The sequence below is a fragment of the Pleurodeles waltl genome, chromosome 10 (assembly GCF_031143425.1).
Source record: "Pleurodeles waltl isolate 20211129_DDA chromosome 10, aPleWal1.hap1.20221129, whole genome shotgun sequence".
In the NCBI taxonomy this organism is placed as follows: domain Eukaryota; kingdom Metazoa; phylum Chordata; class Amphibia; order Caudata; family Salamandridae; genus Pleurodeles; species Pleurodeles waltl.
In genome coordinates this window covers 507,296,658-507,320,864 of record NC_090449.1, presented here as the reverse complement: position 1 = coordinate 507,320,864, position 24,207 = coordinate 507,296,658, and the positions used below count along the sequence as shown (strand labels likewise).

At 43.2% G+C, this 24,207-nt stretch overlaps 1 protein-coding gene and 1 long non-coding RNA gene across 2 annotated transcripts in view; one reads left to right on the top strand and one right to left on the bottom strand.

Annotated features, from left to right (window-relative positions):
• The window catches only part of LOC138261677 (uncharacterized), an 81,026-nt gene that overhangs the window by 55,598 nt on the left and 1,221 nt on the right, over nucleotides 1–24,207 (bottom strand). The window contains exon 2 of the long non-coding RNA XR_011199135.1: nucleotides 367–419. This is a non-coding gene — a long non-coding RNA (uncharacterized lncRNA). The remainder of the gene's footprint in view (nucleotides 1–366; nucleotides 420–24,207) is intronic.
• The window catches only part of CCDC12 (coiled-coil domain containing 12), a 251,075-nt gene continuing 233,310 nt past the window's right edge, over nucleotides 6,443–24,207 (top strand). Inside the window, exon 1 of the mRNA XM_069210918.1 lies at nucleotides 6,443–6,592. Within this exon, the coding sequence (XP_069067019.1) occupies nucleotides 6,485–6,592 (108 nt within the window). The 5' untranslated portion in view covers nucleotides 6,443–6,484. The remainder of the gene's footprint in view (nucleotides 6,593–24,207) is intronic.

Here is a 24,207-nt window from a genome sequence, read left to right as displayed (position 1 = left end):
TGGATGTACCACTTGAATCAGCTGAAATAACTTTATTCATGAATAGTTCTTGTTTGAGAGACCCTAATGGAACTTAAAGAGCCTCATATGCATTCTGTACTACATTTGATATTGCGGAAACATCAGTATGGACCTTGCGTGGCCCATGATTATGGGCAGTTGTGGGCACAAAGGGGTTTAATGACACTTTCTGGTTCCTCTGTGAAAAATGGGATTTACATTTTCATTGAAGCACTAAAGTTACCCAAAGTAGCTGCTGTTGTGAAATGAGCTGCACATAAGATCAGTGGCAACATGGTCACCTCAGGGAATCATCACACAGACAAGGTGGCTGTGAGGAGGGCAGGGACAGGAGACTCCACTTACCTATTATTTTGGACCGGGACCCCAGGACGACAGCTGCTGGACATTGTTGGCACCTACACAGAAAGTAAAGACAACAGTTAGGATAAGGGGAGGGGATAACATGTAGACAAGACAAAACATCAACACTGACAAATGACTACCACATACTGGAAAGAAGGGGAGGAGCAATATGTAGAAAAAGGGCGTTGGAGGACTGGAAGGGGAGGCTGAAGATGGAGAGCAAGAACTACAAGGAAGATGCAGAGGAACAGGTCCGAAATAAGGAGAGGCGAGACAGCAGTAAAGAAACGACCTCCAGAGTCCAAAGTGGGACAGAGCATATGAAGAGTCTGTCGACGTTGTAAGTGAGGAGACAGATGGAGATGACAGCTGGGTGGGGAGGTGGTGGTTGCTGCCAATATCCATGGACATGCCCGCCACAACTCAGGAGAGTTGGTTGTGGCTACGGGGATGAGTGAACCATGCCTAGCCACCACATTACGCTGAAGGAAAGCGAGTCTGAGAAGGGAGAAGCAGTGTTTATAAATAAATTAATCCTTCGCTAACGCATTTTAAAGGACGCTTGAGGAGGGAGGGGGAACCTCAGTAAAAGGGCACTGGTGGTCATAAGAATAAGATACTGGTGAGGTGTTCCACTGTTAATCCCCCACATTTAACTCAGCGATGTATGACCAAGTCAAGGGTCAACAGACAAGAAATTCGCTATTGGGACCCCGTTGGGAAAAAGGGAAACATGAGAACTCCTGAAAACCAAGCTAGCACATGGTATTGGTTATGGGAGCATGTGTCAGCGATGCATTACATGCTAGCAGTTAAATGCCAGCAAAAAGAAATGTGTAACTATGAGGCACCTAGGAATGTCTGACGGATCTTTTACTTAGGTTGTCTTTGTTGAGATGCTTGTTTGCCAGGTCCTGAGGTACATACTGGTTGTAGTCTCTCTTTTCTCCTGTTGGCTTGAGGCATACCTGACTCAAAAGGGTTACAGTCTCACTGCAGTCAAATTGTTGTTAAGGGAATTGTTTTCCTGTTTCGGCATGCCTGTTTCTTTAGAATCAGATTGAGTGTCCCACTTTAAGAACAACGTCATGGAATTACTCTGCCTAACTCTTGCCATCGATCAAAAGTTCCATTGCAGTTACAGACTAAAAGCATCTGGAGTAGTACAACAGATCAATGACACACTGAAATCCAAGATTGCCAATCTATGTGTCTCTACTTCCCTGAAATGGCCAGATGCATTCCCACTTGTGTTGATGAATCTCAGATGCACGCCAAACACAAGAACATGACTTTCTCCTAATGAGGTGTTGATGGAGGAAGCCTAGAGTATCCCATCTGTTCCTGCAGCCGCACATCACTGATGACTGTGATTGAATGTTGCAGAGGACTGACTGATTTGGTGTGTTCTATCTTTCTTCAGGTAGACTTGGCAACCCCATCAGCGGAGCAATGATTCTGCCACAATCTCAAATCCAGGGACTGGATCCTGTTGAGGAAGCATGTGTTTGGAGGCTTGTTGGACTGGATCCTATTGAGGAAGCATGTGTTTGGAGGCTTGTTGGAGTGGCCCAGACCAGGTATCCAATCCAAAGGTATCAAACCTATTGTATTTTACCCTATAAAATGAGTCTTACACAGAAGATGTTGGACTCTCTTTCTCCTACTCTTTAGCAGCTGAAGTGTTGTTGTACTGTTTTCGGATTTATGGCCTGTTTACTGATTTTCATTATACTCTGTTCTGCTATTTCATGATTGCCATTTTATTCTTAGCGTCATGCCTTTATATGAGAGATGACTGAGCGGCTGACTCTTTCCCCTTGATATTGCTTTCTAAAATGCTGCCAATTTTTAATAAACGCTCATGGTTTTCATCTTAATACTTGTCAGTCTTCATTGTGAAGCCCAGTGCTCTTTACATTTAACTCGAAATTGTATTTGTCTTTGGGGGACTAACACTGCTCCCAGTTCATCAGAAGCACTTTAGAGTGGAGACCAGAGAAAAAGAACTACATCAGAAGTTTATGACCTTACATAAGCATGGGGGCTGTTTTAGGATCCCTTTAAGACCATTACATTGCACAAAAGGGTCTACTTTCTGAAATGTATTTCACTACATGAGCAAAGGGTATAACTGCTTTTCTCTACTCCCTCTAAAGTGCAGCATTGCTAAGTACCACACATCAGAAGTTAGAATAACGCATTGTGGATACATCCCCGCATTACCGGAAGATCCAAAATTAGCCATGCATGTCAGCTGAGTTCAGCTGATAATGTGTTCTTGTAATCAAAGAAAGTTCTTCTTGGCCCCGTGGTGGGATGAGTCTGTCCCACCTCCTGGATTCTAGACATTTGAGCTGACTCAGTCAGGTAGCTGAATGCACACCAGTATCCCTAACATACAACATGCTATCTCGAGTGCTGCTGTACCAATAGAGGGGAAGGGCACACTGGCAACGAACTGCAGTGAAGTCTGGCAGCAGAGAACACCTGTATTCATAGCACAGCACACAGAGCTCTTGTGATCATCAGGCTGCAGCCAGCCTGTTAGCAGTGCTATTCCGTTATATGGCAGAGCTCTGGACTCAACCAGCTACTTTGCAAATGCATCACCTCTATTCCTCCAGTTAAAAGCTCTGCTCTACAATACATAATAAACACTATTTCAGTTTGTAAATCCAGAGGCCAAAGTGTGATCTCCTCGCCCAGCTTTACCATGCATTTGTTTTCCATGCTAAAGTCATGCCAGTGCCTACTGTACCGAACGAAAGTCCTGTATCTGCAGTTTCCTGCAACCGACTATACATTTGATGCTTTATATTGTGGTTAAATTTGCACAGTGACCTTTTTAGGTTTTGCCTGAACAGTGCTTGTGCTGTGCTTGCGAAATCTGTTGTATTAAATATGAATCTTTAAAATGGGGCTAACATCCTGCCCTCCTTGCTTTCAGTACAGCTGCCAGCAGCAGTATATCACCCATTCTTCTCTATCTCTGTTTGTACCATCTACTCCTAACTCATCTGCCCGCTGTTTTCTGTCTGCCATTAATTATACAAGTCTCAGCCTCAGCTTCTCTATGGGCAGTCAATCCAGCATTTCAGTTTGGATTTCATTGTGATTCCAGACAACATTTTCAGCACTATCACCCATGTGCTAGTCAGCACTTCTCAGGTCCAGCACTGAAGACACTCTGTTGTTGTCAGAATATGATCTGTCAGTGATGCCAGGAGACAAGTTGTCAAACCGTGAGTGACCCATGGACATCATTTAGGGGTTGCAGCTGCGACCCCTATCTTGCCCCTTGCAATCCCTGGCACTGTGTTTGTAACCCCTGGATTCAGAGTTGGCAAAATCAGTGCCTGGAATACCAGGACAGCTCGTCCATATAGACGTCGGTTGCAGGCTCCACATTCCTTGTTTTCTGTTATTTTTTTATTACGGTAATAGTGAATTATATTATAGAATACTATAGAATTATGATTCACTATTAGTGTAATAAAGAATGTATTACAATTAGCTGGAATATAACACTCCCTGGCAGCTAAGGTAAGTAAACAAATGCTTTTAAATATATGTTGGGTACGTGCTTGCAGGTGCGAGCGTGTTTAAATGAGCGTGTGTATGTGTGAATGTACATGTATGTGTGTGCATGCATGTGTGAGTGAAAGTAAAGGTTAAATGGTATGTGAGGTCACTTCCACTACCCCTGGAATTTTGGTAAATTGACATTCATGGAGCAACCTCCGTCTTTTCCTTAGCTATATTTTCAAAGGTTTCAGAAACCAATACCTCAGATCCACAAGTGCACACAACAAGATTTGCAAGAGAAAGCAAGAGTGTTTTGGAGGCCACACTAATGGCAGCTATAATTTTATATGTGAAGGGATAACTTAGCAGCACTATAACAGCAGAGGTACTTACAATGGGCTCTCAATGTTTATTGATGCATTTCACCCTCTAGGCTCTGGAGCCCGGTCATCAGGGCCTCTACATTGACATTCTCATAGACTTACCACATGTACATGGTAATTGTGCAGAGCCTAGAGCAGGGGACGCCATATCTGACATTCCCATAGACTCACACATGTACAGGCTAATTGTGCAGAGACAAGAGCAGGGGACTCCAGCTTTTTCTGTAGTGAGAGCTACTTCTGATCAGTGAAAATCATCATGAGTTACTGAAGGCTAAGCAACTTCTGCATTGTTACCCGATGCCCCATTGCCCGGCCGAATTGACTTTAAGCCTAATGCCCATGCAGCCAGACACTATGGTCTGAACAAAATACTTTGACTGGGGCACTATGACAGGGCTGCCATGTGTCAGTGAGAGCATGGTCCTTGGGGATGTATGAACATGTGTGCGTATGAATGGGATATATTTGTACAGGTGACTGAGAGGCTGTGTTATATCTACTTATGGCAAAGGACATACCTTTTGCTATATGTGGCACAGTTACATGTATAACACAAATATACAACCATTTTTTTAAATGGGAGAAATTTGAAGTGCCGAAAAATGTTCTGCAAACATGTTCAGAATACGAATGTTTTTCTGTACTTTAAATTTCTCCCTCTTAAAATAATGGTTGTATTTTTCACTTATAAAATGATGCACTCTGTCAAGAAACATAACCTGAAGAATTAACGTTTACATGGATTCCATAAAACAAATCAAAGTTTTCTTCTGTTTCCAAGTATCACATTCACAAACACCAGGCATCTTGTTCTCAGTGGCCTGTAGACATAGTGCCATATTTACAACAGAAAAACACATGTTTAAATGAGAGGAATTTTGAGTGACGAAACATGCTTCATAAAAACATTAAGATGTAATTGGCTTAATTAAAACTGGAGACCGACATTAAGACTTAATGTTTCACAAAGTTTTCTTCACCTGTAATTTCTCCCATTAAAAGTAACTATTGTTTAGCTATAAATATAGCCTAGGTTCTACTGACAACTGGGAGCAAAAGGTCTGCTGCTTGCAAATATGACATTTTGAAATGGGAGAAAATTAAAATGAAGAGTTAATAATTAAGGTAACTTTTTATTTTTATTTCTCCGATTGAAAATCATTCAAAAGCAAGATTTCGTTCTCACACTCCAATACTGAGTTAAAATGACTTTAATTTAAGAGTTAAATACTTCACTCCTTCAGTTCTTCACCTTTGTGCTCCAGCTTGGCCCATACTTCTAACTGAACCCTGTTCATTAACAAGCCCTGCTATCTGCAGCCTCATAATAATGTAAAGTACACACTGCCTTCTCTTAACTTTAAAAGAAAAATGTGACCTGTGCTTTGCTTTCTTAAAAATAAACTCACGGCGAGCTACTCTGAAGGGAGATACTGGTAGTACGCGATTGTTTGGTTGGAGACACCTAGCCTAAAGAGATGCTTTGACACGTCGGAGCATTGTTACTTTTATACCTCGCATGAGCAGGGCAAGAGTATTACAACGGTTTTAATGTATTTTATAGGCCATTACTATACACATAATGAAAGAAAATGTATATATGTTTATCTCTCTACATGGACATAAATGCCTTGTTCCATTCATGATATTGTCACTCAAAGGGTCATAAATGAGAAATTGAAAAGTCACGCAAACATGTTGCAATCATAGAAATATCTGACATACACTTTCATAGCTGCCAATCTTCAGGATGTGTAATAGATGTGACACCAACACTAACAGGGAACATGGACATGTCGCACATAAGAAGTCTGACAAATTGTCAGCTATGAGCTTGCAACTGGGAAACGTGAGAGCGCTGCAGCTAACAGACCCAATTCGGGCAGGAGTCTCCCGATTTTTTAAAGCCAAAATAGCTTTTGGCTGTCGACCAGCTGAAATAGCCTCTGTTTCGAAGTAAATGGGAAAAATACACCTCCCAGGCTCCGCGATTTTTTTTCCAAAATCACCCACTTTCCTGTTCTAAAATGTTGCCATGTGTGAACTAGGTGTCTTTTCTTTGACCGCGACTGTGCTTATCTCAAAGACAGGCACGTAGCTTTGTTCTTTCATCCAAGATGAGCAAAAACAATATGCTCATCGATTGGATATGTACTCTTCTCGTTTGTCTGAGGATGAAATAGCCAGATAGTCGGAACTCGCTCATGCTCCCTGGCGTGCTGGTGTGTATCAATATGGAGGTCGGGCGGTTGCAGGAGGAAGCTTTGCGCAGAAAAGAGCGACTGAAAGCGCTGCGCAGCAAGCAGCTCAAGGCGAGTACCAAAAACAACTTCTAATAACGAACAATGTGACTTTTCTTTTACCGGACCCGGTCGAGTCAGGTAGTTCAGCTGTCCGGGCATGGAAAGCAGGGCGGCCATCTTTGAAAGGAGCTGCTCCCAACATCTACAGTGGCCTGGTACGAGAAGACAAAATATTGATTGAAATATCCTTTAAGACATACATTTACTCAGCGTTTTCAACGAGAAGCTAACACAGAATGAACAAAGTGTGTACTGTGGTGGTTATTTATTTGGTTATGTAAAATACCATCTGTTTTACGGGTATTTAAAAAAAACCTGGTGGTTTCATGAACAGCCATTGGTGCAATAAAGCACAGTTTCCTACTTGATGGCCGCCGCGCTTATTTGAGAATCACGCCAAGCGGTCCGGGTGAAAATAACTCAGAATACGTACCCCAGGCTAATCCTTTCGAGCGGAAAAAAAAAAAAGTTTATGTTTGATGAGAACACTGTCAGGTTGTTCACTGCTGGTGTTACAAGGAAACATATAACCAAACGCAACGTGCGTTCTTAGTTAAAAGTGATTATGCTGTGTCTCGTGCACTTACTGTTTTGTAACCGAAAACCTTTTTTATTGATCTGTTAAGTCCATTATATTGGTAAAAGCAAGTCAACGAATGAATAGTGTTAGTGACGGAGAATACTTAACTTGATGTAGGTATCCACATGGGGCGGATGTGGGATTAATTGTATTTATGGCATCAATCTCTTTTCACCCCTCACCATTTTGGGGACATCATAGAGCCATATTCGCTCAAAGGGCCCTGAGATAGCTGCCAGTGGCCCCATTTTGGTGTGTGACACCGTTACCCAGGCCTGCGTTTGCTTCAGCATGTTGTATTTTGATACTTGCAGTTTTGACTTTGATATGACAGTTTAAAAATATAAACATGTAAAGTGCTGTTGGCTTAAAAAAAAGCAATTGTTGCTTGCGGCTGTTACACAAGCTATGGGCCCAATTAGCAGCTACATTTGAAGGTGACATGGCTTGTCACACACATAGTTAAAGAGAGGGCAGATTAATGAATTGTCCATTGCAATTCGTTATTTCTGCTCCTTCTTATTCCCCCCGACTGTTCAGCATAAATTGGAGCTTTGAAGAAAAAGAAGCAAGTGATGTGCACAGTCCCCGTGAGTGGGTCAAGGTTTTTTTTATTTAAATTTTTTTTTTCACAGTGATAGAAGTCCAAAACTCCACAGGTGTGTGCTATAACGTGGTTGAACCAACAGGTTTCTTTGTTAAATGTGTAAGGTTGATGGAGTGGAATCGTGTTTTTTTCCGATGAAATGTTTGTTCTAATTGATGTATGAGATGATGATTTTGACTTGTGTGGGGGAAGTTAGCTGAATAAAATATTTCATTGAGTAAATGTTTAAGGTTACTAGACGGTTCTATACCTTTGAAGCCACCTCATTCGAGGCCAGTTTTTTCTTTGACACAGCATTTTTTTTGGGGTGTTTTAAGCTTATTTTAAAAATATATTTATTTAGAGATAAAGACAGCAAAAATAAGCGTAATAACCAACCTCTTGCAAAGAAACAAAACAAAAATCAGTAAGAGCTAGTATACACATCACACAATCTCTTGGCGCCCCTCCCCTAACCTATCCTTTCGACATATTTGAGCTGTGGAGGTCTGTGTGCCGTATTTATGCAGCAGCAATGCGAGGCCAGGTGTAGAGCTTTTTTCTGTCTCCTTTCTCTTTCTCAGCCTGCCTCTAAACCATATCTCGCCATGGTCTGCCAGATATCAGCCTATATGGTGTGTAGAATAATAAAAAAAATTCTAGCTTACGCGACAAGAATTTTCAATTCTATTAAGGACACGGAGGCGAGGATTATGCTGTCTCTTTCTTTACTCAAATTTTCACAGCAGCCAATTACAAGTGAAATGAAAAAACTACATTTCCCAATATCACATAATATCCTGTTACGAGCTCCAATCACCCAACGTGACCCCCGTCCATAAGAGTCCTGAACCTAAACGTCACATCCTCTTTCTTTGTATCGCAGATAATATTACAACAACTTGAACTCGAACTGTCTCCAAACACGAAGAAACACGACACTGTTCTCTTGACCTTGATACTATGGAAGAAGTCCTTCCGTGAACAACTCCAAAACGCAATCTTTCCCGAAGAAGAAGAACCCAATGATCTTCTCAGCGATACAGATCTCCGAAAGGATCTCAAGAATTCTTCTGATCGGAATCTGGAGAAATAAAAGTACATAATAATACCTCTCAAAGGCAAACAATCATAGTCAATATCTAAACATCTTTCCAACAAAACAAGGGAGGGTATAACGCTTTTATATAACAATTATACAATTGATTATAACCTTCAAATAAAATACTGGGTGGGATAATCCTCGCCTCCGTGTCCTTAATAGAATTGAAAATTCTTGTTGCGTAAGCTAGAAATTATTTTATTCTATGTCAGGACAGGAGGCTCGGATTATGCTCTTTTAAAGCTGATTAATAACAATAGATGCAACATCAACCACAGGTTTAAAGTAAAATGTACGAAATGTGTTCTCAGAAGACCAGTCAGCTGTCTTCATAATATCTTGTAAACTAGAACCCAGATTAAATGATTTGGAAGCCATAGCTCCTCTCACTGAGTGAGCCCTAAACTGCTCCGTATTAATACCTGCTTCATTCATTAACCATTTGACCCACCTTGCCAATGTGGCAGAAGCTACTGGTCTAAATGGCTTTTGAATAGAAATTAACAATTGACCATTCATATCCTGTCTAAACTCCTCCGTGGCCAACTCATAATCCTTCAAGCATTGTACTACGCATAACTTAGTATTATTCGGATACCAAGGATAGGATACCGACCTGCAATTAGTTTTAGTCCTCTTGGAGATGGAAAAAGAAACACCTTCAGGAGAATATACTCTACCGGATAAGTCTAGGGCTTTAACATCAGAAACTTGTTTACAAGAAATCAAGCAAAGTAACATAGTTAATTTTGCTGATAGTTGTTTGCGCGATAAAAACTTATTACTAGGCCAAGAATTAATGAATTTTAAAACCACGTTTACATCCCATAGCATGCTATATTTGGACTGAGGCGGATTAGAAAACCTAATACCTCTCAGTAACTTACAGACTAGTGGATGTTCACCAACCGGTTTACCATCAATAGGGATATGACTGGCCGAAATGGCTGACCTGAAGTTGTTAATAGTTCTATAGGCCAGACCAGTGGAGGCTAGACTCGCTAAAAAGTTAACCACTAAATCAATACTTGACTCCACGGGATTGATACCTCTTCCATTACACCAACTATTCCATCTGCGCCAAGCAGAAGCATATCTCTTGTGGGTGCTGGAAGCCCAGGCCTGTTTAATAAAGTCCTTAGCTTGTTGCGAAATGCCTGGGGTTTCCCAATTTTTTCCTGAAACCATTCATGCCATCAACGTAAGAGTCCCCGATGATACCAGAGGATGTTGAAGGCCCTCCGGACTCAACAATAAGTCCCGACGAGGAAGAATGAGCAACGGTAGCGCACAAGCTAGTTGAAGCGCAATAGGGAACCAGGGTTGAGACCTCTAAAGCAGGGTCACTAGTATCAGGTCTGCTTCCTGCCTCCGAACCTGAGACAGTACCCTGGGGATCAATAGAAATGGAGGGAAGGCATACCCCCGAAATGGAGACCAATCCTGTAGGAATGCATCCGTCTCTAAGGCCAACAGATCCAGTCTCCAGCTGAAGAATTTCTGGATCTGGGAATTGAGGCGAGAGGCGAAAAGATCCACCTCGCAAGGGCCCCATATCTGAACTATTTGTTGAAAAATGTTCTGATTCAATCTCCAATCGCTGGCATCCCTCAGATACCTGGAATTCCAGTCTGCCACCGTGTTCTGGGCTCCTGGTAAATACTCCGCTACAATCACCAACCTGTATTGTAGACAATAATGCCAGAATTCCTTGGCTATCTCCGCTAATATCTTGGATTTCGTACCCCCTAACTTGTTGACGTATCTTACTGCTGACACATTGTCCATCCTTAACAGGATGCAACAATCCGTCTTGAGGGGGGATAAACTCCTTATCGCAAACGAGCCAGCTATCAGCTCTAAACAACTGATGTGGAGGGATTGCTCTGTTGAAGACCAACGACCCCCTGTCACTACCGATCCGCAGCGGGCTCCCCAACCCCACTGACTGGCATCGGATTCTATCACTACTTCCGGATTGGATCCGAAGATGGCTCTGCCATTCCAGGCTTCCATGTGATGCAACCACCATTGAATCTCCTCTCTTACTTCTCTGGTCAACGGAATTAAGGTTGAGTAACTCCAACCTTGACTCACATATTTGATCTTTAATCTCTGTAGAGCCCGATAATGAAGAGGGGCTGGGAAGATTGCCTGAATGGACGAAGCCAGTAGGCCCACCAGTCGAGCAATACTTCTTAATGAAATATCCGGACTTGTTAGAGCTGACCTCAACTCCCTCTTTATATTGCGAATCTTCAGAGAAGGGAGAACCAATTGCTCCTGTATAGAATCTATCTTGAATCCCAGAAACTCTATTACCTGAGTCGGGCTCAACAATGACTTCTGCGCATTGATAAGGAATCCCAATTCCTGTAATAGATTGATTGTCCAGTTCAGATGTCTCTGTACTGTAGCTGGGTTCTGGGCCATTAACAGGATGTCGTCCAGATATATTATCAACCGAACCCCTTTGGTTCTCAGAAACTCCACAACTGGTCTCAACAACTTCGTGAAGCACCACGGTGCTGAGGATAGACCGAAAGGGAGGGCTGTAAACTCTAGGCATTGATCCCTCCAAAGGAACTGAAGGAATTTCCTGTGTGGTGGAAAAATTGGAATTGAAAGATAAGCGTCCTTCAGGTCCATTCGCACCATCCAGTCCCCTTCTATTAAGATGCCTCTTAACATGTGGATTCCTTCCATTTTGAAGTGTCTGTACACTAGCCAGGAATTGAAGTCTTTCAAGTTCAAAACCAGACGGTGACCACCCCCCTTTTTGTCTACGACAAATATGGGTCTGCAAAACCCTTCTGGGTGAAGCATTGACAATACCACCGCACCTTTGTCTAATAATGCTTGCACTTCTCTGTCTATAAAAGTCTGATTTTCTAGGGAAAAATTCATTTGCGGCGGGGGTATAACTGGCGAGGGGTACTGAGAAACTAGATGAAAACCTGAAACCGTCGGAAGTATCCAGGGATCCCCAGAAACCTTTCTCCAATTGTGAGCGCACAATCCCACTCTCCCTCCAAGAATAACCTGAGAAGGGTGTAGAAGTCTTACCAGAGTAGGAGGCGTCTTGGATCGCTCCTTGTTGCCCCCTGCGATGTCCTCTGCGGAACCTGGGTCTACCACCTTTGTTCCGGGTAGGGTAGAAGGTGCTATCTGACTGGTCGCTGGTCCAGTTACCACGACCTCTCGGGTAATATCCTTGGGGACTGTTAAAGGAGCCCCGGCCAGACATTCGTCCACCATAACGTCCGGCCCTGACAAAAAGGCCTCTTCTAAATACCTTTTTTAGGGACAACTGCGCTTTATCAAGCGTAGAAAAAGTAGAGCAAAATTTTGCCAGGTCCTTAATAAAGGAAGAACCAAACAGGAGGCCCTCAGCGGCAGGTCCAGCCTCTGAGACTGCAAGATCCACCAACTTTGGGTCCATGCGCATAAGAATGGATTTCCTGCGCTCCGCAGATATAGCACAATTAGTGTTGCCAAGTTGGCAAATCGCACGTTGCGCCCAACCTAATAGTACATCCGTGTTCACTGGAGTACCTGACTTTTTAGAACTAGCAGCTAAATCTAAAATCTTAGTAAGCGGTCCTGATATATCAAGAAGCTTGTCCTGGCAAGAGCGCCATGACCTGTCCAAACCTTTTTTCGGATCGTTAGAGAACTTTCTTAAGAAGGTGATCATTGTCGGGTCCACCTCTGGAGTGTCGGCTACATTGTTATCTAAATCAGGTCTGGGGCATTCAGTCTTGAGGCGAGTGCGGACCTCTTTATCGTAGCCTTTTCTCAGGTTATCGTGTACATACTGAGCCACCTCTGAAGACGGTAGCCAATTAGAGGATCTGGGATGTATTATTTCAGAGGGGTCGAAGTCTAGCAGTTGCGAAGAGGGGCGTTTCTTAGCTTTCTTGCTGGGAGCTGGCGTCGATTGGTCATCTGAACCCTGATCGGAGGAATCCCCAGCAGAGGAAGAATTATCTAAGTTACTATAATTGTGTTCGTCAATACGTCTTTTGCGTAGTTTAGCAAATGCTTCTGCATGTACGTCCCCCTGTTTTGGCCTTAGATTTAGAGGCTTTTTGAGGGTTGACCCCATCGGGGCTACCAGAGGATGAACCCGGGACCCAACCTTGAGAGTGAGCGTAATCTAGAAATTGCCCTGAGAAGGGTCCTAAAGCTCTCTCCAAGGCATCATTCACCAACGGCTGCACTCTGGAATCGAGTGCTTCAACCAAATTAATCTCTATCTGGTCAGTCGTATCTTCAGGGTAGTACTCTGTTTCATCCTCATTCCATTGAGCCATTATGAGTATTAATATTTATTTCTAATACAAGGGGGAGTGAGAAAAACCCCTTAACAGGCAAAAATAACTCACAATACTGAGCCCTGTAATTCAAGAATAATTGGTGGAGGGAGCCGCCTGTTTTCACACTCTAGGCAGAGCCTAATTTGATTTTACAACCCAGCAGATCACTGTCTGGGCGTCAGGGTCACACTTCTCCAGTCTGTTTCCCTCGGTAAATCTAATTGCCCGAGGCGCGCTGCAATCTACGAGCCGATCTGAAGAGGAACGCTTCAGAAATGGATCGGCTCGTAAAATGCGCGCATCTGGCAAAACCAGTTACCAACACTGAAGACAGACTGCGCGCAGCGCGCGCAGTGTTCCCTCTCCACTCCCCGGCATAAATACAGGCTTTTGCAATAAAACACTGGCTTATTTAAATAACGAGCGTGCGAAATCGCGACGCTAATTAAATGTAAATAAACACTTGTACATGCATTATTCGATAATAAAAACATGAGAGTAGAATAAAATGGCACTTATCTGCTGCGAAGCAGCAAAGAAAGAGGATGTGACGTTTAGGTTCAGGACTCTTATGGACGGGGGTCATGTTGGGTGATTGGAGCTCGTGACAGGATATTATGTGATATTGGGAAATGTAGTTTTTTCATTTCATTTGTTGTAATTGGTTGCTGTGAAAATTTGAGTAAAGAAAGAGACCGCATAATCCGAGCCTCCGGTCCTGACATAGAATTCTCAGTACCTGTTCAAGTTTGACTACTTCCCCTCCTCCTCTTCCTTCTCTCTGGCATCTAGGGCAGAGAGCAAATGGGTTATTTCTGCCCATCATACAATCTACTCTTGCGCTTTGTCATCATTCCAGACCGTTTTCAGCACCTTTCCTCTGCAAGAGCCCACTCGAGCATATCACATAGCCGGGTTTTATGTGCGGGCACCCTCTGTGTGATCCAGTGTATTGGCCGGGGCTAGGTAGATCCGGTGGAGCATATTAAAGTCTGTCAATTTGAACCTCGGATTACTGGCTATTGTGTGGAGCAGGCTACAGGTTGCTGTCCATTCCTCCCCTGAGATGGGCTCGTCTAGTTCTCATTCCCACCACTCTGGTGCTTCAAACTGTGTGGGCACTCTGTCATGTATTAGTGCTTTATAGAGTCTAGAGATGTGGAAGTTCAGTCCATATCTCCCTTGCTGTATTGCACAGCTTGGCAAATTGTCGTAACTGTCCTCTGGTGACCACCAAAAGCCTTGCATGCATCCTCAAAAGTGCTAAAAGTATTTATTGGCTATAAATCCACTAGAGTGAGAGAGCAGCCTATGTGCCGTTGCTCCAACAACATGGCTTGGGCTATGTCCTGGAATGGTTTGATCCAATCTAATTGCAAAGATCTTGAGAAAGGAGGCTTCCTCAGCACTTTTGTAACCATCATATCACATACCCTGGCCACACCACGTACAGTGACAGGGAGCTTCTCAGTTTGGTGTGAGCATGGCATTAAATAGTGAGATAACTTATTTTTATATCCACTATCCCTCGGAAGAGTGACTTCTCCCAGTTTCCCCCCTTCACACACCACAGAGCCGTATGTCGAAGCTGATCTACCATGTAATACAGCTCCATATCTGGGAGGCTAATGCCAACTTTTGTTTTGTCCTGCTTGATGTACTATAATTCTCTTCCCAGTCAACACTAAAGAGAAAAAGTTTCTCAAGTGCCTTTAGAAGTCGACCGTGGGAGTGTGTGCGGGGAGCTCTGGAGAGTCTGCAGACATCAAGGAAGGAATACCATGGTTGCTAGCGCCACCCTTCCCATATCAGGTGTTTATTCCAAAATTTGACTGAGGACTCCAGTCCCTCAAAGTTCCTGCCCATATTATGTATATCACCTCTCTACAAAGTGTCTAATCTGTATTCCCAAATACCGAAATATTTCTGTTTCCCAGTTAAGTCCAAGGTCCAGTAGTTCCTCCAGAGGGAGGTGAGCGTATGCTGCCGGTGGCAACAGCACCATCTTGCATTTGTTAATTTGCAGCCCTGATAGGCTTCCAAATAAATATAATTCCTACCACCAGTGGCAACAGGACCATCTTTTGTTTGTATATTTGCAGCCCCAACAGGCTCCCAAGTAAGTATAATTCCTGCAAGAGTTCGGGGAGCGTCTTCTGTGGATGCAACAGATACACAAGATTATCAACAGCGTGTATAAACACTACGTGCACTGTAGTCTCCACAGTGAAACCCGATCTCCCAATACTTCCTGGAGTCTGATTACCAGCAGTACCAGTGCCAATGCATACAGCAGCTGTGACAATGGACAGCTCTGCCTGGTACCTCTTGCTATGGGCCAATGCTCTGAGTCATGGCTACAAGTTTTGACCTCTAGCCATAGGGTCTGTGAAGAGCAGCTTGATCCAACTGGAGACCCATAGCCTCCTGTTCAGCTAACATATATTCCCAATCTAATCTACTGAAGGCCTTTTCTACGCTGAGTGCAGCTACACCTACCGCAAGACATGTCTCAGCCACCATGTCCATGACGTGATGCAGCCTGCTTAGGTTCATTTGCGTGCTGCGGCCTGATATGAAGCCGCACTGGTCCAGGTGAACCAATGCCACCACCACCAGGAGAAATCTATTTGCCAGTACGTTGGCCAAGAGTTTCACATAAGTGTTGATCATCAATAGAGACCTATACACATTGTATCTTGTGGGACCGAGTCTGACTTTAATTTCTTCAAAACCAGGGCATTTCTCATAGAGTCTGGGAATCTACCTTAAATATACGCTTCCTTGAAAACCTCCAGAAGTGTCCCTGACAGGGTGTTCTGCAAGTGAGAGTAAAACTCAGGTGAGAAACTGTGGTTCATGATACTGCGAACATGGTATGTTTCAGTGGAAGGGGAAAACAGTGGCAAAGAAATCCGGAATTCAAACTAATTGCATACATTTGAAGTACCCTATTAAGAGCATCTACTGGGCAACTGAAAATTCCAGACTCAGTCTTTCTGACTGAACTTAGGCCAAACCCTGGTAAGTGAGGTTGAATTTGACCTCTGTCCAAGCTCCCATCTAGAAAATCTGTCACACTTGGTATGGAATGCTTTGGTTCTCATCCCCTTCACCTCCCCCTTCTCCTTTTGACAATCTTCTGTTGACATCCTTGGACCCGAGGGTGTCCCCCAAGACTGTTGACATCCACCTAATTTACTACCAGGAATAATGGCCTAATCTGCATTCTGCAACTGAGGTTGGAAGGGGACATTCAGCATTGAAGCCTAGACCCAAGGATTTATACAAGTCTAATCAAAGCTTTTAAATCACAACAACTTCACTGCCACCTGTGGGTGCAGCTGGGAGAAAATAGGTTATAACAGTATGAGAGTGAAATGAGTCGGAGTACTAAGAATGTGAAAGCCACCATATGGCCCTACATTTTGAGCCTCTGGCAAGCTGTAGACTAATGGTACACAAAGAAAAGAGTTCACCTTTCTCTGAGGTTTAATGATCTCTGAGCTTCATGATCTTTCTTTCGATAGAAAAACCTTTTCACTGTTGATTTAGAAGCATGCCTTATTAAACACCACTTCCTGAGATCGGGGTTAGAGACTTTTTCCAGTGTAGTCAGGGTATTTCATAGAGCCTTCAGTCTGTGAGTTATTATTCATGGTTGTTGGGTGGAAGGGTAGTCATTCATCACGCAGTCTTTCAGATAACGGTGAACCTGGAGGTCTTCTACTTCAAGGGACAGGAATGTCTAGTATTAGACGAATTGTAAAATGTTGAGTTGTTCATGAGGTCTAAGGTTGTTGCAAAGTACTGCCCATTCCAACGAGTGCGAAGATGCACTTTAGGGTCTCTTCTCTCTTGAAACTAAGGGACCAAATGACCTTATTAACTTCTTTAAGATTGATCACCATCTGGAATCACGGAGACCTTGGTGCGAGAGATAATTGAAAAGACTCCTTGACTTGGTTCCGCCTGTGGGACTGTAATAATCACTTTTGTTAAGACTTAACTTAAACCCATTAGCTGCATTCGAGCTGTACAAAATTACATAGAAAAGTAATATTATAGTTACTCAGCAGTATGTAACCTGTAAAACAAACATGCACACACATGCATAAGGTATCAATGATGTCATTTGAGATGTCAGCAGTGATGTCATAAATTATGTAATAGAACATGTGAGTGATGTCATAAGCAGTGCCTGGTGGGGGTGCAAGTTATAGTTAGGGCTGCTTACTACAACTGCTGAATTTCTGTGTTTTTTTTAATTTTATTTTTTAGTTCAAAACATTAAGGTTGTCACTGAGAAACTCACCTAACAAAATTACTTTAACCTTTTGGTCTTTCAGTAAATTTCAATTTTTTTTTAAAGTGTATTAATATGCTATTCTATAAAAGAGTAGTTCATAAAACATGATTGGATATTATTATTATTTTTAAATGTGTTACCCCAGGGGGGGGAACGCACCCTAAGGAAGGATTCTGATTGGTAGATATAAATGTCTTTATTTAGAAGAAGTGGATTCCATCCTTTTTGGTTTATTTCACTATTGGGCTTTGGAAAGAGTAGACATATTTGGCATGATCTCTTTCCTGTCGCACTAATACGACTGATCTTTGACTTCTACCTGAAATCGGGTGGAAATCCGAGACCAGTCGTGCTGGCGGTTGGCGGTACCGCCACACCAGAAAAGGGCCCCGTAATACGGGGTGGCGGTGTCCAGATGGCGATGGCGCTGCTGGCTGTGGAAGCACCAGGACCCGTCCTCCTCGACGGACGAGGTAAGTGGATCGTCTGACAGGGAGGGTGTGTAAGTGCATGTGTTAATGTCCTGAATGAGGGGGGGAGTGTTTATGGGTGTGTGCCTGCGTGTGTTAGTGATTGTGTTTGGAGGGGGGTAAGTGTTTGTGTGAGTGGATGGGGAGAGCGGGCGAGTGCGTGTATGCGGTGCAGGGGTGTGTGTGTGAATGTATGTTTGCGCATGGGGGACTGAATGTATTTTTGCGCATGGGGGAGTGAATGTATGTATGCGCGTGGGGGGGAGTGAATGTATATGTGGGCATGGGGGAGTGGATGTATGTGTGCACATGGGGGAGTGGATGTATGTGTGCACATGGGGGAGTGAATGTATGCATGCGCATGAGGGAGTGAATGTATGCGCATGGGGAGGGGGTAGAGAATGTATGTATGTGCATAGGGGAGGGGGTAGTGAATGTATGAGGATGGGGGGTGGAGTGATTAGATGCATGCGCACGAGGAGGAGGAGTGAATGTATGTATGCGCCTGGAGGGGAGTGAATACGTGCATGAGTGTGATGTTTGTGTATGTTTGTTAGTATGAATGGGTGTGTATGTTGCGTTTGCGTGGGTGAGTGTGTAGAAGTGTGTGAGTGTGCGTGCGGCTATGTGGGCGTGTGTGTGAGTGTATCCTGGCAACAGGAATGCTTATTCCTGTCACTAGGGTTCAAGACTGCCAATGCTGGGGGTCTCCTGCCTCGTGATATCACTAGCAGTATCGCCCCATCTGCCGTGCTGGAGGTGCTCACCTCCAGCCCGGCTGAACGCCGTAATGTGAAGCGACAGGTGGGGGCTTGGCGGTTTGGCTTTGCAGGGTAGCTGCGACATTTGAGTGCGAGGCTAGCTGGCACCCCGGGAGCCCTACCAACTTTGTGCATTTCTGAACACTAGCGATGAGGGGAGTCCAAGGTGGTGCGACTTGCATGGATCCCAGGACCGTGTATGGGTCCTTAACCAGAATGTCCAGTGAGCACCAAACTGTAAAATCATAGACTATCCTGTTTTTGTGACAGAAAGTTTATCCCATGTGTTAGGCTCACCCCATACATGTGAGGTTTCTATTTTCTATGGGAACATGGTAAAGCAAGACGGTGAGGTTTACATCATCAACCCCATCCTGATGGAACCTTATATGGTCCTCTTGCCAGTCCGCACCATCTTCAAAACCAGCTGTTGTATTTACAAAGCCTTCACAACCAGCACCACCTCCTATCTTGCAGACAAGCTCACCATTTCTGGTGAATCTTGGCAAGCTCGTAACTAGGACGTCATCAGACTGCAGACTAAGAAACATGGTTGAAGAAACATGGCCTTTTCAGTTTACTCACTAAGGTTCTGGAATAACACCCATGTGCCCACCAGGACTGCTCCAGTGATGCTCCAATTTAGGAAAAAGTTGAAAAGGCACCTGTTTAAGGAATATTACACCACAATGCATTAACAATTGACAAACCAGTGCCCTCTCCCATCAATCATTGACTTTATGGTTGCCTGTACCCTGTACAGTAGCCTGCTTCATTTCAGCTAGTTTTGTGCTATAGCAATGCATATACATGATATATATAAGGCTTCAAGAGATCTACTTGCCCACTCGCTATGGTGAGTCAGATTTTATTAGTGAGAGCTATTTTTAGGGCCTACGTGGCCAGTCTGACAAGAGAGAGCCTGACACAGAACAGGTGTTCTGAAAGTGAATTGGCAATAAAGATGCATTTAAATCTTTTTCTTTTTTCTTTTTAAGTATTTTTATCTGTTCTTCATTTACCTTCCATTGATCTACTTCAAAGAGGGGTGGGTGGGAGATTTTACTGGTTGCTTGCCGCCCGCCTCCACCATATCCCCCTGTCTAGAGGTATGACCGTGCCATAACCGCCTTCCAACAGTTTGCCAGTATAGAGTGGCAAACTTGGAAGTGTGGGTAATCATGGGAGCATACGAAACCTACTGCACGTCCATACCCTCCCCCATACTCAGCCATTGTTTAAATGGATTCCAGAATCTATTTTTCTTATTGTCCTTAGTTGTGCCTAACTTTAAATTGTACATTAAAGAGTCTTTCCAGTTTGAAAAGGTAGGAGGGGAACCACTAATCCATTTCTTTACATATCTCCCTTCTCGCTACAAGCATCATGTAAAACAGCAGTTTAGATCCATCCCTGTTCATCTTCTTGCAAACATCCAAAAATCACTAACGGGATGCTTACCATAGGGCTTGTGAGAAGTATTTCACTGATTGCTTCACCAACCTCTTCCCAAAACTTACTAAGCTGAGGATATTCAACGAACATATGTAGATCATCTGCAGACGCCCACCCACACTTTTTGCATTTGACCGTATTACCCTGGTCCAGCTTGGAGAGCTTTGCAGGTGTCCAAAAGACTCTATGGACTGAGAACAAATGATTTCTTCTTAACGCAGCGGATTTAACTGTATTATATAAAAGTGTAGTAGATACTTGCCATAGGTCCTTTTGCTGGAGCTCTGGCAAGCACTCTTCCCATAGCTCTTCCGGAAGGGTAAATTCAGCCTCCACAGAATCCATAATCATCCAATACCATCTAGACATTTCCTTCTTCAACGGGATTTCCAAATGCATCTGATCCTCCAGATTATTAGTACCACTCACTTCCTCAGTAAAATTCCTCACCCAGCTTTTTATCTGGAGATATTTAAATTTGGACAGATTACCCCCTGCCTCGCATTTAGGATTTTCATACGACCTGACTTCTCAGTTATAACAAAATTGTCCCCACTGCGAGAGTCCTGCTTCTTTCAATGGGGTTGCCAAAGCGTCCTTGGTCCACTCCAGTGAACCAGTGGAGGCCCAGACAGGGGCATGCTCGCTATAATATAGCAGGCTTGTAGCCCTCCTAACCACATACCAGAGTTTTGCAAAATCCTGTAACACCTTAAATCGGACTTTCTTAAAGAATTTGGGATCACCAAATTTATGTAAAAAGCTTTTCTGCAGCTCGTTTTCCTCCATCATTTCTATCAATGTCTGCCCCACCTCCGAGCGACCTGGTTGATTAAAAATCTCCCTCGCGTTTTTTTCAGAAGGAAAGCCCACGCGTAATATTGCAAATCCGGTACTGCCAGCCCTCCTTTCTCTTTCTCAGCTTTTTCCAAGAAATACAGACTCCTTTAGATGCCCAAATAAAGCAATTAATTTTCCCTTGGAGTTTCCTTAAGGAGTCCTTACTATACATTAATGGTAACAAGGTAAATATGAAAGTGATTTTGGGTACAACCACCATCTTAATTAAGTTAACCCGTCCTATAATAGTTAGTGGGAGATTTAACCGTCTGTTCATTAACTGATCTACCTCCCTCATCACCTTTGTAAAATTTACTTCTGCTACTTTACATATATCATGCGTTATAGTGATCCCTAAATATTTAACCTCCTCCTTTTTACTTATAAGGCTGTTTACTTCCCTGTTCCACGCCATAACCTCCGTCTTTTGATTATTGACTGCATAACCAGAGATTCCCCAAATTCTACCATCAGTTCTTCCAGGACTGGTTTAGCCTAATTTAAATTAGATGTATAAATCATTAAATCATCTTTGTATAATGAAACCTTCCTGGATAGATTCCTACACATAAATGGGGGAATTCTCTGATCACTTCTAATTCTGCTAGCCAATGGCTCAATATAGAGATCAAACAATAATGGAGATAGCGGGCACCCTTGTCTTGTTCCCTGTTCTATCTTAAAAGAGGGAGTAAGAGAACCATTAACCAAAATTCTTGCACAAGGGTCATGGTAGATTTTTTGTAAAGTTCTACTAAAATGTACTCCAAGGGTAAAAACATCACATACCATATTTAAGTAGCTCCAGTTAACTCTGTCAAACGCCTTTGTCGTGTCAACCATTACAACTGTCAAGGGGGCTCAACAAGTGGTTGCTAAGTCGACAGATCCTACCAGGCCATGTATCAGTTCATGCATATGTCTCCCTTTCGAAAACCCTTTCTGATCTGTATGTATGTGCTTCCCCATAACATCCCCTAATCTATCTGCCAGAAGTTTTGCAAACATTTTATAATCACAATTTGAAAGAGATATTGGGCGATATGACTCACAATTTCTAGGGTCTTTACCTGGTTTTACAATTATAGTAATAATGGCTTCCCTCCATGAGGGAGGGAGCCTCCCATCGGCCTCTATGATGTTATTACACAATTCTCTTTAAAAATTTGTAGCACTACTTCCCAGTGCTCTATAAACTTCAATGGGTAACCCATCTGGCCCTGGCGCCTTACCTAGTTTGCCTGATTTTATGGCCTGCTCTACTTCTATCATCTTAATCGGTTCATTAACTACCTTGTTTTTATTCTCACTCAGAGCAGCCAACTCTAATCCCTCTAGCCATCTCTTCACTGACTCCGGTGGCACTTGTAACTCCTCTGTATATAATCCCTTAAATAAATTATAGAAGCATCCTTCCACCTCCTTCATACTTTTCCTAACCTCCCCTGAAATTCCATCCCGAATTTCTGCCTCCCTGTTTTTTACTGTATCTGTTTTTATTTTCCAGGCCAACATTTTGCCACTATTTACACCATACTCATACCCTATTAACCTCATATCTCAATGTAATTCTTTTATCTATAACTGCTTCCAATTCCGAACCGGCCTCCTGCTCTTGTTTGTATAGATGGTCAACTTCTCCCTCCTCTTGGTCCACACATGTCAATCTCTGCTCGACCTGCTGTATCCGATTTTCTAACCTACTTATCTCTTCATTGGGATAGCCTCATGTATGAGGAGAATGTACAATCAGCCACCCCCTCAAAAAAGCTTTAAAGATGTCCCATACTAATGCTAGCGGGGCTGACCCTTTATTAAGATTAAAGAATTCTTCTGTTTCTGCCCGCAACTCCACAGCTGCCTTTCCTCTGATTATGGTGTTCTATCTAAGGTCCACCTTCTCTCCCCCTTATTTACCGATCACCTAAGCTTCAAACTAACAGCCGAATGATCAGATAGGTGAGCCCCAATATGTATTACTTCCTCCACAAACTCTTTTAAACTACCATCTATTAAAGAATAATCAATCCTAGACTGATGTCTATATTTTTTATTGTTGTAAGTATAACCTCTCTCAAACCCCCTCTCTTCTCTCCATACATCATATATTCCCATTTGGGTCATCATTACTCGCACCTGAGCTTGCATTTTCTCATTAACTCTCGACCTGCCGTGGGAGGAGCTATACAAGTCATAATTCAATACAACATTGAAATCCCCTACCCATATTATAGAGTCCCAATATTGCAGTAAAAGTTGTGACAACTCTCTCAATGGGGCTATTTCTTCTCTTTTGGGACTATAATATCCCACCAATGTGAAGGCATGATCATCAGCAAGTAATTTCCCCACCACTCATCTCTCAGATTTATCTATAGGGCCCTCAACAATCAACAAAGGTGATATTAGCATGCTTCTTAATTAAAATGGCCACCCCCTTGCTACCTCCCATATAATTGGAGCTAGCTATCTGCTGTACCCATCTGCATGGCTTAAAGACTTCCAAACATTCTTCCTTAGAGAGATGAGTTTCCTCCAAAATCAACATATCAAATGGGTCAATCCTTCAAATATTGCACCAACCTCTTCTGTCTGCTCTTTACCCGCAGGCCATTAATATTCCAAGACAGGAGTTTCAGATAATTTAAAGCTGTCCTTCAAAATAAGACCCAAGCCTCCCCCTTGCATCTCTTCTTCCCCCAACTCCCTCTCTTTCCACATCATCAAGGAACTTTTTTCCTTTTTTCCCTATTATACTAACCTAGCCAGTGCTCCCCTTCACCACCCCCCCCTCAACCATCCCATCCCTATACACCCCAGGAGAACCCACCCAATCCTGTTAAATCAGGCCTTACCGCCTAAGAGGATCACCACGCTGAACTCGGAGACTCTTCCCATTGACAGACCCACCTGGTTGGAGGGGAGGAGGCTTACACAAAGCCAGTATCCTTCTCTAATTTCTTAATCAACCCATCTACATCATTCCAATCACTGAACTTCTACATTTTATTATTCATTATTACTCTTAAGGATGCAGGGAACCTTAATTGGGCTGTTGCTCCCAATCTTCTTAATGTATCAATTCTTTTCCCCAATTCCCATTGTTTGTTTAGGGTAACCGACGCTAGATCTGATCTGATCTCAAAAGGGATCCCGTCCACCTAAAGTGATTTCTTTTTTAATGCCACTGCCAAAATACGTT